This window comes from Nycticebus coucang, chromosome 8 (genome assembly GCF_027406575.1).
Source record: "Nycticebus coucang isolate mNycCou1 chromosome 8, mNycCou1.pri, whole genome shotgun sequence".
In the NCBI taxonomy this organism is placed as follows: domain Eukaryota; kingdom Metazoa; phylum Chordata; class Mammalia; order Primates; family Lorisidae; genus Nycticebus; species Nycticebus coucang.
This window is the reverse complement of record NC_069787.1, coordinates 96,747,635-96,764,383: the sequence shown is the minus strand read 5'-3', so window position 1 is coordinate 96,764,383 and position 16,749 is coordinate 96,747,635. Positions and strand designations below refer to the sequence as shown.

The 16,749-nt window shown below is 40.8% G+C and overlaps 1 protein-coding gene across 1 annotated transcript in view; it reads left to right on the top strand.

Moving 5' to 3' along the window:
* The window catches only part of DCAF1 (DDB1 and CUL4 associated factor 1), a 79,869-nt gene that overhangs the window by 58,238 nt on the left and 4,882 nt on the right, over positions 1-16,749 (top strand). The window contains exons 18-22 of the mRNA XM_053600722.1: positions 1,742-1,975; positions 2,671-2,764; positions 3,510-3,614; positions 3,833-3,906; positions 4,770-4,871. Of these exons, the coding sequence (XP_053456697.1) occupies positions 1,742-1,975; positions 2,671-2,764; positions 3,510-3,614; positions 3,833-3,906; positions 4,770-4,871 (609 nt within the window). The remainder of the gene's footprint in view (positions 1-1,741; positions 1,976-2,670; positions 2,765-3,509; positions 3,615-3,832; positions 3,907-4,769; positions 4,872-16,749) is intronic.

The window sequence follows — 16,749 nt, the reverse complement described above, 5'->3', positions numbered from 1 at the left end:
TTCAGTTTTTTTGTTTTGAACCAGGATACAGCCAAGATTCATATATTGCATTTGGTTGTTATGTCATGCTAATGTTTTAAATCCAGGAACCATTCTCCAGTTTTCACAACATTGACTTTTGAAGAGACCAGACTAGTTGTCTTATCCCATGATCTGAGTTGCTTTGTTTCTTTGTATTGTCTCCTTATTTGTTCCTATATCAAAGGACTTTTTTTTTTTTTTTTGAAGGTTAGAACTCTTACAGCATATCTGTAAGCTAATGGAAAGATCTAGTCTCTGCATGGGTTGTACATTTTCGATTTTGGAAACTTTTAATACGCAGTATGGTGGGGCTAAAATATGTATAGTTGGCAGATTTATAAGGAAAAGGGGTATTTTGCTGATGCCTTTCTCCAAAATGTAGCTCTTAAAGAGTATTCTGAGAGTAATCATTGATTGATCCATATAGAGGATTTCTCAGTTTTAATCTTAGAAACATATTCTGTGTTTCTTTTCTTTCTTTTTTTTTTTTTTTTTTTTGAGACAGAGTCTCAAGCTGTCACCCTGGCTAGACTGCCGTGGCATCACACCTCACAGCAACCTCCAACTCTTGGGCTTAAGCGATTCTCTTGCATCAGCCTCCCCAGTGGCTAGGATTGCAGGCACCTGCCACAGTGCCCGGCTGGCTTTTTTTTTTTTTTTTTTTTTGCAGTTTCTGACCAGGGCTGGGTTTGAACCCGCCACCTCTGGCATATGGGGCTGGCGCCCTACTTCTTTGAGCCACAGGTGCTGCCCATGCCTGGCTGTTTTTTTTGGTTGTAGTTGTCGTCGTTTGGCAGGCCTGGGCTGGATTCGAACCTGCCACCTCTGGTGTACGTGGCTGGTGCCTCAGCCGCTTGAGCTACAGGCACTGAGCCATATATTCTGTGTTTCTTGAAAAGGGGTAGGGAAAGGGTGGCCCTTGTGGCTCAGTGAGTAGGGCGCTGGCCCCATATACCCAGAGTGGTGGGTTCAAACCCAGCCCCGGCCAAACTGCAACAAAAAATAGCCAGGCGTTGTGGTAGACGCCTGTAGTCCCAGCTACTCAGGAGGCTGAGGCAAAAGAATCACCTAAGCCCCAAGAGCTGGAGATTGCTGTGAGCTGTGACGCCACAGCACTCTACCGAGGGGGACAAGGTGAGACTCTGTCTCTAAGAAAAAGAAAAGGGGTGGGGAAGAAAAGAGTTTTCTTATCCTGAATGTAGTTTCATTTTTCTCTTTCTTTCTTGTGGAAAAGGGATTTTTTAGACCTTGAATGGGAACCAAAGCACTTAAACTTTGCTGGAACGGGTATAGTTTTCCTACTATCTAGTTAATATCAGGGCTTTTGTAATTTTTTTTTTTTTTTTGAGACAAGAGTCTCATTCAGTTGCCCTGGGTTTGAGTGCTGTGGCTTCCTAACTCATAGCAACCTCAAACTCTTGGGCTCAAGTGATCCTCTTGCCTCAGCCTCCCCAGTAGCTGGGATTACAGGCACCTACCACAATACCTGGCTAGTTTTTCTGTTTTTAGTAGAAATGGAGTCTCACTGTTGCTCAGGCTAGTCTTGAGCTCCTGAACTCAAGGAATCCACCCACCTTGGCCTTCCAGAGTGTTAGGATTACATGTGTGAACTTTTGGGGATTCAGAAAACGTGGGAGAAATATTTTGCATGTTTTCTCTTTAAACTTGTCAATGCATGAATTGGTCTGATTTTTCTCTTCCCACCCCTTCTTCTCTAAAGATTTATGATATTCAGACTGGCAACAAGCTGTTGACTCTGTTTAACCCAGATCTTGCCAACAACTACAAGAGGAACTGTGCCACCTTTAATCCTACAGATGATCTTGTCTTAAATGATGGTGTCCTCTGGGATGTTCGCTCTGCACAGGCCATCCACAAGTTTGACAAATTCAATATGAACATCAGTGGTGTTTTTCATCCAAATGGGCTGGAGGTCATCATAAATACTGAGATTGTATCCTTTACACTCCTGACTTACTTTCCATTTGTTATCTGGTTTTTGGTACATAAATAATTTGCTTTATCTTTCCATCAATACCTGGCTAAAGTATCTACACTGGTAATAATATGTGCCTGTCCTTTGGTTTGAAGTATTAGTAAAAATCTCCTGTGCATTGTTGTCAGTTTTGGTAATTATTAGAATATTTTCACTAGCGTGCTTTACTTTATATTGGGAAGAATGATTAGATTCTTTTCAGTTTTTGGCTGGGGCTGGGTTTAAACCTGCCACCTCCGGTACTCTGGTATATAGGACTGGCGCCCTACTCCTTTGAGCCACAGGCGCCACCCGAATGATTAGATTCTTGCCTCCTAATTCGTCAAGTATTGAATTAGACTTTATCTTCAGAAAGATTTTTACTTTTGTTTTATAGAAATTAGTTGCTAGACATAAGAGGAAAATGAGACCCTACTGTTAGGAATAAGCTCATGGAGAGCTCATGTGTATGAGGACACCTTAGGATATTTTCAGGGACATCATTTAATAATATGTATTCTGTTAAATACATACATATTTTTTATCTTAATCTCATTGACCTTTAAAATTTTAGTACCTAACAGGAAGAAAACAAGGTGATATTTTTAGAATTTCCCTTACAAGGTTATGTAAGTAGTTTTGTGTGAAATAGTTTTCCTTAACTACTCTCCTAGTGGGACCTTCGAACTTTCCATCTTTTGCATACTGTTCCTGCTCTGGATCAGTGTCGTGTGGTATTCAATCATACAGGGACAGTGATGTATGGAGGTAACGTACCTTACCCTTTTCTTCATTATTATCTTCCCTCTTACTTTGCCCCTTCACTTAATTTAATATTTACCTTTTGGAAATTATCTCTCACTTGTGAATTGGAAAATATTTGAAAGTTGTAACATAAAAGATAAAATATTACAAATGGTGACAAAAGAGAAGGTGAGTGAAAGGCAACTGACTTTGAAGGTAACAAGTAAATTTTGCATGCTACTTGCAATTTTTGCTTTTCATCACTTGTAATAATGGAATGGAAATGTAAGCTGTAGAGATTCTCAAATATAAAGTCTTTGCTACAATGTAAAAAAAAAAAAAAGTAAATTTTGAAACGAAATTTCATGAATAATTTTTCATATGTATTGTTATGAGCTTAAAACCTGTCATCTGTGTTTTCTTGTGATGTAGTCCTTTGTCTTCAACACTTCTTGGGAGCTAAATGAGAGGTTGACCATATGGTTTGCTACAATAAGGAAGATATGCAAGGAGGATACTTTGAGAGGAATTAACTAGATGCAGAGTAGATTTATATCCAAGGAAACTAACCAAAGTCTTGATTGACCATGAATCATTTTCTGCACTTGTACATAGGGGATGTTTCTGTTTTTTTAATTTCTTTTAATTAAATCATAGCTGTGTACATTAATGCAATCATGGGGTACAATGTGCTGGTTTTATATACAATTTGAAATATTTTCATCTAATGTTTCTGATTTTTAATAGTGTCCTCCTCATCCCCAACTAGCTATGTTACAGGCAGATGATGAAGATGACATGATGGAAGAGAGGATGAAAAGCCCTTTTGGGTCGTCCTTCCGAACATTTAATGCAACTGACTACAAACCTATAGGTAAGCAGGAAGGGGCAAAATTGATTATTTTGCCATATTTTGGTGTTCCTTATTTAAGATCCTCCATTTTCTAGGATGACTGTAATTTTTTTATTGAAAAGCAGAGGAGTTTATAGAAATATTTATGAACAATAATCTTGAATTCCTTTAGAGGAAAAACAAGTTTTAAGGCCATGACAATAGTTCAACCCCGAGTCTTGTCACATTCTGTTTTCCAGCGACCATTGATGTGAAACGGAATATTTTTGACCTGTGTACAGACACCAAAGACTGTTATCTTGCTGTCATTGAGGTAAAAGGGTGCTTGCAGAGGCCCTATTGCTATGTTTGATCTTTAGGATCATTTTCAAGTTATACTGCAGACATTTTGTCTCATATGAGATACATTTAAAGTCGATAAATTGATAACTGTATTTAATGGGGTTTAGGAGATCTGTAGCTGAAGAGAAATAGTAAGAAGATCCCAGGGCGGTGCCTATGGCTCAGTGGGTTGGGCGCCGGCCCCGTATACTAAGGGTGGTGGGTTCAAACCTGGCCCTGGCCAAATTGCAACAACAACAACAAAAATAGCTGGGCATTGTGGCGGACGCCTGTAGTCTCAGGTACTCAGGAGGCTGAGGCAAGAGAATCACCTAAGCCTAGGAGTTGGAGTTTGCTGTGAGCTGTGATGTCACGGTACTCTACCGAGGATGACAAAAAAAAAAAGAAGGGGCAGCACCTGTGGCTTAAAGGAGTAGGGCGCCGGCCCCATATGCCGGAGGTGGGGGAGTTCAAACCCAGCTCCAGCCAAAAACTGCAAAAAAGAAAGAAAAAGAAGATCCCAATATAAGATAGCTTAGAGAGTCCTTTCTCTTTTTATTCTGGACTCATGCTTGTCATCACTTTCTCAGAGAAGTCTGAATCTCTCACTAGAGCAAGACTGGTGTGTTCTAAGGATGGTGGTCTCCCTGTGTCCCTTACTGCCCAAGACTTTCCATTCTGTTTTTCATATCCTCTCTCTGTTTAAGGTATAATATTTTCAGAGTTAGAGAGTTTTGATAATTAGAGAAGTTTGATAATTACAGGGTCAAGGTCATGGGTACCAGTCAGTGCTGAGGTGTGGATGTGTTCTTCTGAAAACTAACTGCTCCTTGTGGACTGGGTGTTCTATTCCAGAATCAAGGAAGCATGGATGCTCTGAACATGGACACAGTATGTAGGCTGTATGAAGTGGGCAGACAGCGTCTGGCTGAGGATGAAGATGAAGAGGAAGATCAGGTTAGTGGTCTTTGAGATTTCTTTCTGCTAAACAATTTTATTTTTTTATTTTTTTGAGACAGAGTCTCACTATGTCACTCTCAGTAGAGTGCCCTGGCGTCACAGCTCACAGCAACCTCAAACTCTTGGGTTCAAGTGATTCTCTTGCCTCAGCCTCCCAAGTAGCTGGGATATAGGAGCTCGTCACAACGTGCCCAGCTATTTTTTTGTTGCAGTTATCGTTGTTTAGCTGGCCTGGGCCGGTTTCAAACCCGCCAACCTGGGTGTATGTGGCTGGCCCCATAACCACTGTGCTATGGGCACCGAGCCAAGAAGACATTTTATTATAAAACTTTAATCAATACTTGATGATCCTGTGAATTGCATTTGTAAATTAATTTAAAATTTGGCAATCTCTGATTTTGCTTCAGAGATTTCCTTGTTTTGTCCTTAGTTACCAATGCCCTGTTCTGGCTTCAGGGTAAGCCAGAGAACCCCATACTTCCAATGTCAGTATAAAACAGAATAGTCACTCTCCTGAGATGGATTGGAGAAATGGCTTCACCTTTATAAAGTTCTGGTTTTGTTTCTTCAGTTTGATGGCATACATTTTTAGAGTAATAGAGTGGAACTAACAGATAAAGAGAAGATTTTGATGCTTTTGAGAATTTAAACATACATAAAATGTGGGTAGACAGTTTCATGTCCTACAATCTTAGCTTTTCCTTTTCGTAGGAAATTCTAGTTTGTGATTGTGTTATGCTATGTTCTTATGTGGTGTATCGGTGTTGGTTCTGAAAATTTTTTCAAACTTCTGAGTTTTGGCAGATCTTTTCCTGTCTACTGACATCTATTGGGGTCTCACAACATTCTCATTACGAAGAATGCATTCTCTAGGCAAAATTCTTTTGTCTAATTTTCTGAGATGTATTTATTGCTGAGTAATATAATGTTGAAAATCAGTGTTGTGGCCGGCATGTATATGTAGTCCTAGTTACTTGGGAGGCTGAGGCAAGAGAATCGCTTAAGCCCAAGAGTTTGAGGTTGCTTTGAGCTGTGATGCCACAAGACTCTACTGAGGGTGACATAGTGAGACTCTGACTCAAAAAAAAAAAAAAAAGAATGGATTTGACTTGTTGCAGATATTAAAGCAGATAAAATATCTTTTTTCCATATTTTGGGTTCATTTTAGTTTTTTCTCCCACTGTGGTATTGTTTGGTCTTGGTGCTTTGTCTCTTTTTTAAGAGACAACGGTGTTCTAGGTGGGGATAAGGGTGCACTGTGGAATGAGGGAAGTTTACTTCCCTCAGTTTACATTGCCACAGCACTCTTGCCCTCATCCCTCTCCTACCTTTGATAAATCATGCTTAGTGGTTACGGCTATTGAAGTAGCTGTTTGTTAGGATTTCTCCCAAAGAGTTTGTACTTAAAAGAACTTAAGGTAAAAATTAAAAAAAAAAAAAAAGGTAATTTTGAAGTACAGTAGAACATTCATAGTTGACCATCTTTCTACATTGACCACCTCCTTAAATTGACCTAATTTTCATAGACCAGAATGCACTACATATATGGTATCACTACAGCAGGCCTACTTCCTTATTTTAACACCTTTGTATGTCGATCAGTTTGTTACAGTTGATCAGTTTGTTATAGTTCCTTGGGTGCTCAAGTATTCTACTGTATTTTTTGGATTTGAGTTTAATACTATGGGCAAAGAGCCAATGTTTTTCTCTAACAGGACTTAGTATGACTAAGCAATGTTTTGTTGTTCTAGTTTGAAATTGAGATGTGTGTTTCATTGTTGTACTTTACAGGTTATAAAAGGATATATAGTTTGTTGTTTAAATGAAATCCTTTTTTGAATACTGTATCATCTGTATATCAGAGATGATAATAGTATATCTAAATGAAAAAGCTAAAGCAGAGACTCAAATATACATCTCCTGTGTGTGCTTTCTTGGTTGCCACTGTTTCTGGTGGTATCTTCCAACTGGCTAAGCGTGCATTTTATTCGAGTTCAGAGATGATTCATAATCCACAGATAAGAATTTCTGGGCAGGGTGGCGCCTGTGGCTCAGTTGGTAAGGCGCCGGCCCCATATACTGAGGGTGGCGGGTTCAAACCCGGCCCGGCCGAACTGCAACAAAAAGCTGGGCGTTGTGGCAGGCGCCTGTAGTCCCAGCTACTGGGGAGGCTGAGGCAAGAGAATTGCCTAAACCCAGGAGTTGGAGGTTGCTGTGAGCTGTGATGTCATAGCATTCTACCAAGGGTGATAAAGTGAGACCGCCTCTCAAAAAAAAGAAAAAAAAAGATTGTAGCCAAGCCTTCTGGCGGGCGCCTGTAGTCCCAGCTACTTGGGAGGCTGAGGCAAGAGAATCGCTTAAGCCCAGGAGTTGGAGGTTGCTGTGAGCTGTGTGAGGCCACGGCACTCTACCGAGGGCCATAAAGTGAGACTCTGTCTCTACAAAAAAAAAAAAAAGAATTTCTGGGCAGATCGCAGAAGGGAGACTCTTGTGTGTGTGAGCAGCTGGTGATCACTGTGGGATCAGAGCAGAGTCTTGCTTAGGACCTGGCTGCCGCTTGACACAGGGGCCCTTGTGGGATGTCCTCTTAGGAAGGGCACTTTCCCAGCTCTAGCTTCCCTCTCCCCTCACACAGATGAGGGTAGTTATAATCTTCATTGCATTCCATAGAAATATTATTTTATAAGGTACTTTACTGGAAATGATATCCTCAGTTCTATAGTTTCTTAAATACCATATTTATTATAAAGGACAAATAGGCTCCTGAGTTTGAAACCACTTCACCAAATTCTGCCAAGGATTTCGTAATGTAGAAGGGCTTTCCTTTAATGCCTTCCAGATGTAGGGGCCTTGGTTTCATGGGTGAGAGGAGTCAGCATTGTTTAAAGCTCATGCAATACTTGAGATCTTTGACGTATCTCTGAGGTGGATTTTAGTGTTTTCTGGAGGGCTATGCTATTTAACTTGTACATGTTGCTAGTTTTTCTTGGTAGCAGAGCTTTCAAGTGGTATTAGATCCTCCAGACTTCATGTAGTTGCCTTAAATGTGTTTAATAGTGTCTCTGTTCTTAATAAGAGAATAAAGTGAGAATAACTCACTTTAGTTTGCTACTTTAGAAATCTTACTCCCTTAATGCATACTTTTTCACTTTAGGTGATATGAAACAAGATGTGGTTTATTCTTGAGTAGATATAGAAGATGTGGTTGTCAAACCATTTGTTCATATATTATAATGGTATAGGAAGCTATAGATAGTCTTGTCGTTAATGGATTTTATTTATCATTATAGGTATCAGTTCTGTCTTAAGCGCCTTTGATGTTACCTATTGAACTGTAAATCCAAACCAAAACCCAAGTTATTTTAAGTTATTTATCAACACCATTATCCCTGCCCTTGTATATCCTTGCAGTTTACAAGAACTCTTTGGGGACCATTATCTGGGTCCATGTGATGCCTGGTGTCTGTCTTGGGGGGTACGGTTCAAGCTTAAGGGGAGAAGAGAATTTACCTGGACATCTTGAGCTGGGAGAGTATCTGCTGGATTGGCCTCATTCTTTTTGCAGACATGAGGCGGTGAGAGGCAAAGTCACTGGGTATAGGTTAATGGCTGGGTAAGCAAAAGGCTACTATAAGAGAACAATTTTAAGTGTTCCTCTCCTCTTACCCTACCCTCTCAAGGAGGGAGGCTTGGATCAAGGAAAAGACTGACTGATTCTCCTTCTGTGGTTCTTAACTTTCCTTTTGAAAGGTTAATGGAGTAAGATACTAGAAAAGGGGGATAGGGTTAGTGGTTATGACTTCTGAACCTGGTGCAGGAAGGAAAACTAGAGGCTGCCTTGATGTGGACCGCCAAAATTGAGAGGGGCAGATGCAGGAAGGCCCTAGAAGTAGCTCTGGAGCCCAGCCCATAGAAGAGCCTGAAAGCTTTCTAGCTTTCTAGCTCTGAGAGGACTAGGTGTCTGGGTAGGTATGTGACACAGGTGAGTTAGCATTGCTTCCAGGTTTCTCACAGTCCTAGAGTACACGTTTCACTATGTACTAATACCATAATCATCTGGTGAATTTCATGTTTGAAGGACATCTTTTAGAGAGCTGCTTATTCTTTCTGCTACCAAGAAACACTAGTAACGTACAAATTGAATAGTGTAGCAGTCCAGAAAACAAAGGCCTTTGGCATTTTGAATTGTAATTTAGAGATGTTTTAGGTGGGATAATACCATATCTATTTAAGTAAATCTTCTTTGTAACCTTAATTCTTTTGATCCACATTCTTTCTAGAATTTTACCATGGTGTTTTGCTGTATTATCTCCATCAGATTTCTCCACACTGCCTCTTCCTATGCCAGTTGAATTTTTTTCTTTCCTCAGTATGTTTTACCTGAATTTTAAACTTTTCATTTTCATATGAGTCATTTGCTATTCAAAGTTTTGTCCAGTCTAGATATCTGTTCTCAGGTCTTCTCAGATGTTCCGGGTATGAGTTAAATGGCTCAGAGATGGAGGCACCTGTAACCAATACCTTTGAATTTGCCTTTTCACCTTAGCAAAACAAACTTAGAAGCTTGAACAGTCAGCTGCCATCTGATAATATGGTCTGGCATAATATAAATGCTTATATAAAATGGCTATTTATTTAAAGAATGTTAATGAGATGTAATTTTCATACCATAAAAATAGTTGTCTTTTGCCCTTATATTTAAATAAACTTGGAAATTAACAAGAAGGGATGAACTGTACCACTATATTGATAAATGAAAACATGTAGTGTATTAGACAGCCATATATATTTGGTTCCTGAGGCTGATAATCTGCCTGCCTTCAGGCATTTGATAAAAACAGAGATAAACCAGTTGCCTATCAAAGCTCCTATTATCCATTGAAAGTTTGGTATGTGTGTTTTTAAAAATCAATTCATATTTAATCCTGGCTTTTATGAAAGTTGTAAAACCAAAGGTAGTAATCAATCATTATTTTTAGATTTTGAAAAGCCAGTACATTTCAGCTTAACCTTAAATTTATAAAGAAAACTCAAGGGAATAATGCTCTCTTTTTTCCCACTCCATTGGAATCTGGGACGCACTGTGTGCTGTGCTTCCTGTGTTCTCCACTGCCTAGAAGCAGATGGTAAGAGTTTTTATTGATTATACACCTACCTGGTCAGAGCTTATTGTGATGATTCCTGAAAGGCTTTCCTCTACCCAAATTAAAATGTATTTGAGTTAGATTCTGCCAGTGCAGAGAGAAAAACGAGCATTTATGACCCTGAATTGAACTTACGCCTTTGAAAAAAATACATATTTTCCCTTTTCTTTACTTTTTACCTTCTGCATATATTTGACAAACCTATACTATTAAGTATAGTTACATTAGGAACAAGTTGAAAAAATTGTAAGCATTTAAACTTAGCAAACTTTTTTATTTTTTTGAGACAGAGTCTCACTTGGTCGCCCTTGGTAGAGTGCCATAGCATCTTAGCTCACAGCAACCTCAAACTCTTGGGTTCAAGTGATCCTCTTGCCTCAGCTTCCTGAGTAGCTGGGATTATAGCCGCCTGCCACAATGCCTAGCTATTATTATTATTTTTTTAAGACAGAGTCTCACTATATCACCCTTGGTAGAGTGCTGTGGCAGCCCAGCTCACAGCAACCTCAACCTCTTAAGCAATTCTCTTGCCTTAGCCTCCCAAGTAGCTGGGACTACAGGCGCCCGCCACAACACCCAGGTATTTTTTTTTTGCAGTTGTCATTGTTGTGTAGCTGGCCCGGGCCTGGTTTGACTCCGGCAGTCTTGGTGCATGTGGCTGGCACCATAACCACTGTACTACGGGTGCTGAGCCAACGCCCGGCTTTTTTTTTTTGCAGTTTTTGGCCAGGGCTAGGTTTGAACTCACCACCTCCAGCATATGGGGCCAGTGCCCTACCCCTTTGAGCCACGGGTGCCACCTAACCCCCGGCTATTTTTTAGAGATGGGTTTTTGCTCTGGCTCAGGATGGTCTCGAACCTATAAGCTCAGGCAATCCATCTGCCTTGACCTCCCAAGTGTGGGGATTACAGGCATGAGCCACCGTGCTCGGCCTTAAATTTAGCAAATTATGATATGTTAAAGTGTCAAGATGGTAGAGTCAGGTTTGAATTACCTTTTAAAGCTACCCTAGCATTTGGATTAATTACTTTTAAAGTATGACCAGAAATTTGGTTTTCTAAGGGATTGGTTATTTTTATGAAGGAAATACAGGCTAAAAAGCTACTAATAAAACCCAAATTCTTTTTTTTAACCCCAATTTTTTTTTAGTCCTAAAGAATTGGACATTTTGAAATAGCAGAGAAGAATAGGACATTTTGAAGTAGCAGTTGTGACTGGATCTGTTAGGTTCTGTGATTGTGACTCTGTAGACAGGGTGTGTCATTACAGAAAAGTAGAACTTTACAATTGTAAGGTACTTCAGCTGTCATCTTGTGCAGTGGTTTTTAATTAGTGGTGCACATCATGATTCCTGGGGAACCTTTCTAAAATCCACCTTTACAAGCTTAATTCAGAACAATTGATTTTATCATTTAGGACCTTGAGTGGGATTTAAACATGAGTATTTTGGAATTTTCTCAGGTAATTCTGATGTTCACATCTCAGTAATTGATTTAATTAAACTACCTCATTTAACAAGAAATTGAGATTCAGAGAGGTTGTTATTTGATAGATGTTCAGTAAATGGTTGCTTCTGCTGCAATTTTGTAATGTGGGCAGCATTATGGAGCCCCAGGAGGTTTTGATCCAGGAAGAGAGAAGACCACAGAGAGCTGGAGAGACTGGAGGCTAGCAGGAGGAGGTGGTATAGTGCAGTGGGAGTAGAGAGGAGAGAGCAGTGGCGACCCATCTATGTGAGAGAAGGAAATTAAGTGTGAAGCCATCAAAGTAGGAGAAGTGAAAGATATGTTTGAGATTTTGACCTTTTGTTTTAGAAAAGTGTGGAAAAGGTGCTACTTTTAGGGGCGGTTTGAGTTTCGTTTTAGGCTTACAGGATTTCACTTTCACTGGTACTGATGGATAGAGCTGTCTGCTAAGAGTTAGGGGTTTATGAATGAGGATATATGAAAGCAGAAATAGAAGTTAGAGGAACCCCTCTACCTAGAGGAGAAGATCCAGAAGAGATCAAGTAAGGATCAGACCAGCAGCCCAGTTTGGAGGCCAGGATAAAATAGCGTCAGCCACTGCTGTAAAAAGCACTGTGGTTAGCCATTCAAGCTATTCCTATTTGGAGGATTTTAGTAATTGTGATTAGAACAACACATTAACACTTGTCAGACACTCTGTATATGCTGGGTACTTTCTGAAGAGCTTAAATACACAAATACACATAATTGTTTTTAAAACTTAAACTTTAACAGCAACCATATGATGGTAAGTAAATTGCCCCAAAGTTGATCATCATGCTAATAGAGTTTGGAGAGTAGGCAGCCTAGCTCCAGAGCACACACCATTAATTGCAGCAGTGTGGAGCAGTTTGGGCAGGAGCCAAGTGTTAGTAGAATAAAGGCAGAATGAGCAAGCAAGAAGCAAGAGGAAGCTGGATGCCTGGAGGTAATAGGGTTGAGGTCATCCTTTCCAAAAAGTCTATAGGTGGGAGGAATTTGAAGCCTGTGTAAGCTGAGCAGCTGTTAGATGTGGGGATGCTGAACCTCTTGGCATGGAAGATGAGAAGGTAGTGGAGAAAAAATGAATATGGATGGGGTGATAGTGAGATGTGGTCATGGCATCTGCAGTGACAGGGGCCTAGGGTGGGGTGAGGTCCAGAGCAGGAATGAGAGGTTCCTCCTCAGACCAGAGTTAAAGGTGGGTTTGGATGTGGAGAGGGGATCAGGAGCACAGTTGGCAGCTCATGCTAGTTGCCCTGTTATCTCTGTAGGAGGGGGTGGACTAGTTACCTGCAGGGCTTTGGGGAGAAGGGTCTGCTTAGACCTGCTTGGGGTGACCATGAAATTGATTTAGGTGGAATCGCAAAGACTTTTGAATTCTTTCTGTATGGAAGTATATTGGTAGTTTAATTTTAAATGGCCTGGCTCTGAGTTCTTTTTTTTTTTTTTTTTTTTTTTTTTGTAGAGACAGAGTCTCACTGTACCGCCCTCGGGTAGAGTGCCGTGGCGTCACACGGCTCACAGCAACCTCTAACTCCTGGGCTTCCGCGATTCTCTTGCCTCAGCCTCCCTAGTAGCTGGGACTACAGGCGCCTGCCACAACGCCCGGCTATTTTTTTTTTGTTGTTGTTGCAGTTTGACCGGGGCTGGGTTTGAACCCGCCACCCTCGGCATGTGGGGCCGGTGCCCTACTCGCTGAGCCACAGGCGCCGCCCTGGCTCTGAGTTCTTATAATTTTATTTCCAGGCCCTGAAAGAGAATTGAAAAGAAAAACGTTCCTGATCCAAAATGTAATCAAAATGTTGCTGGAGTGAAGTCAGGATTCTAGCAGATTTGCTTTTTTTCTTGAAATAATGCTTAGTTTTTACTTTTTGGAGGCCACTTATTATTGGAAACTTTTTTTTTTTTTTGTAGAGACAGAGTCTCACTTTATGGCCTTTGGTAGAGTGCCGTGGCCTCACACAGCTCACAGCAACCTCCAACTCCTGGGCTTAAGCGATTCTCTTGCCTCAGCCTCCCGAGTAGCTGGGACTACAGGCGCCCGCCACAACGCCCGGCTATTTTTTTTTTTTTTGGTTGCAGTTCGGCCGGGGCCAGGTTTGAACCCGCCACCCTCGGTATATGGGGCCGGTGCCTTACCGACTGAGCCACAGGCGCTGCCCTATTACTGGAAACTATTCTTTAGACATGAAAGAGAGGAGCTTATGCTGCCAGCTAGGTACTTGACCAGCAGAGAATGCTTCTAAAATTGCTTCCTGGGGCAGCTCCATAGGCTCAATGGGTAGGTCGCCGGCCACATACCTGGAGGCAGGCAGGTTCGAACCTGGCCTGATCCTGCTAATCAACAATGACAACTGCATCAAAAAAATAGCCAGGTGTTGTGGTGGGTGCCTATAGTCCCAGCTACTTGGGAGGCTGAGGCAAGAGACTTGCTTGAGCTCAAGAGTTTGAGGTTGCTGTGAGCTGTGATGCCATGGCACTCTACCGAGGGCCACACAGTGAGACTCTGCCTCAAAAAAACAAAAACAAAAACTTCCTAGAATCTCCTTTGGTTTCAACTACAAAATTCTACCACAGCATTTTGGATAGATCTTTGAGTCACTGCTTCACAATCCTAGTTTAGGATTTAAAAGTTAGAAAGTGAGTTTATGGCCATATCCATGTGTGACAAAATACACTGGTCATTAACTACAACATATAGGCAATGAAGTGAGATGTTCCACTTGAAATTCAAGTAGATCTTCCTGCTAATTTTCCCTTCACTGTCATGGGCACATGTGGTGTCCTCATGGCCTTCTGGGATGAATTCATCTACAACTATTTCTTCTGCTGCAAAATAGATAAAGGTTGGGTTGTAGGCTCCAGAAAAATTTGGAGTGGTATCTCTGTAATTCAAAGCTTAGACCCTGCTTGACCTATTTTCCAGGATTGCTCTTGATTTGGAAACTTTTTGCTTAGTTCTGGATCAGCTAAGCTTTTATGTTTTTAGAAGTGAAAGAGAACTGTCTTCCTGAATTTCCTCACCAGCCCATGCTTATTTGAACAGTTTACTCTAACCTTTTACATACCTACTCAAGTATGGACCTTTAAAAGTTGTGTTATCTAGGGGCAGCTCCTGTGGCTCAAGGAGTAGGACACTGGCCCCATATACCAGAGGTGGTGGGTTCAAACCCAGCCCCGGCCAAAAAAAAAAGAAAAAAGTTGTGTTATCTTAAATTTAGAATATAAGCATTCTTTTCCATGAACTCTCTTCTTCAGTGCACTTACTATTAACTTATATACTTTGTTAATGGATTAGCTGATTTTGTTCGAGTTTATGAAACTGTGTCTGGAAGGCAAAAATTATAATCTGGTAAATACTTGGATTCCTTTCCCTGAGTTTTGTCCCCTCATCCTTTCCCAGTTATTTGTATGAGTGATGTGCTTATAAGGGATTACAAGCTTGTCTGTGTTTCAGTTCATCATCGCTGCCTCTAGGTGCTCTCAGCTCCTTTCAGTGGGGGAATGCTTAGTAGCTCTGAAGGGATGTGTGGCCAAGGGTGTGGAATGGTGGTCTCAGGCCATTACATGTGTACTTACTCACAGACATATGTGTGCAGGGTGCCCCCGAAAAATCTGGTATAGACTATACACATACTTGTGCAAGTATTAGGATTACTGAGTATTTAGAGGGGGTCAGTTTTTCCCACATAGCTGCCAAAAATTATTATTATTTTTTTTTTGGCAGTTTTTGGCCGGGGCCTGGTTTGAACCCACCACCTCTGGTATATGGGCCGGTGCCCTACTCCTTTGAACCACAGGTGCTGCCCAGAATTTTTTTTTTTTTTTTTTTTTGAGACAGAGTTTCACTATGTCGCCCTTGGTAGAGTGCCGTGGTATCACAGCTCACAGCAACCTCAAACTCTTGGGCTGAAGTGATTCTCTTACCTCAGCCTCCCAAATAGCTGGGACTATAGGCACCTGCCACAATGCCTGGCTATTTTTTTGTTGTAGCTTCCATTGGTGTTTGGCAGGCCCAGGCTGGGTTCAAACCCGCCAGCACCAGTGTATGTGGCTAGTACCCTAGCTGCTAAGCTATAGAAACCGAGCCATGCTGCCAGAAATTTTGAAAAGTCTAAATCACTAATCAAATAGCATATCAAAAAGTTATTAATAGTGGTTCCAAAATTATCAAAAGTCCATAAAGCAGAGGTACTTTGCTGAATGAGCCTAGTTTGTCTTAATAGCTGGTGAATACTAGTATTTGGGAAAGCACAAGATGTTTGTTTTTTAAGAGATTGCAGGTAGGAACACCTTTAAATTAAAAAAGAATATATTTTTTGCTCATGTTGGGCTTGTTCTTTTTGACTTTAATTTGGCCAATGTATTTAATGAATTTTATATTTTATTATCGTAGGAGTTAGAATCTTTTGCTATTGGTAAAGTTAACAGTCGATGTTTGAGCAGAAAGATAAGTATCTTGAGTGGTGGTTACATTTACTTGGAAGTGCCTGTCATCCTTATCAAAACGGAGAGGTATCTTAGTGCCCTCTCCCACTTGAAGGGACGCAACCAGGATTCTAAAGCAAAGCTGAAATCAGCTGAAAGCTGAAAAATGCCATTTACAAAGCCCAGGGTACCTTAGAGCAAATTATTTCATTGGTTTTCTTGCCTTTGGAAAGTTCTCTTTAGAATGAAAGGGTGGATAGTTTCTCTAGCATACTTTTTTGGGGTTGTAACAAGAAATGTGATATCTGTTAGTGTTCTATATTGTAAAGTGTTTTGTTGCAAAGTTCAGATCATCAAATGCATATGATAGCAGTCTTAGGAATTTACCCATATTTTTGATTAGAAGATCAAAGGCAAGAGCTTGTAGGAGTGGATGACTGAGCAGTTGTGTTCTTCTTTGTTAAAGTGTTGCTTTTTAGATTCCAGGTAAAAGCTTTTACTCTAGTGCCTCAACTAATTTCACTTGCTTTGATTGATGTAGGTAAGAAAGAAGAGCCCCCCTTTTTGGGCTCCTAGAATATTGATAGTAGAGACTTCTGGAAAGCAAGTTGTCTGTTTCTTTGGATAAGGGCTGAGTGACCAGTAATGCCTTTGTAGAATGACCAGCAATCTTTATCTGCAGAGTACTTTAGGTTTCTTGGGGGACATGTGTGTGCCTGTCTCAGCCATCATTGACAAGTCTGGCTGGCCCACTTAGTCTGTGCTATTCTAGATGACCACCCTTTGTACTGACAGTTTCCTCCCTTGCCCTTTGG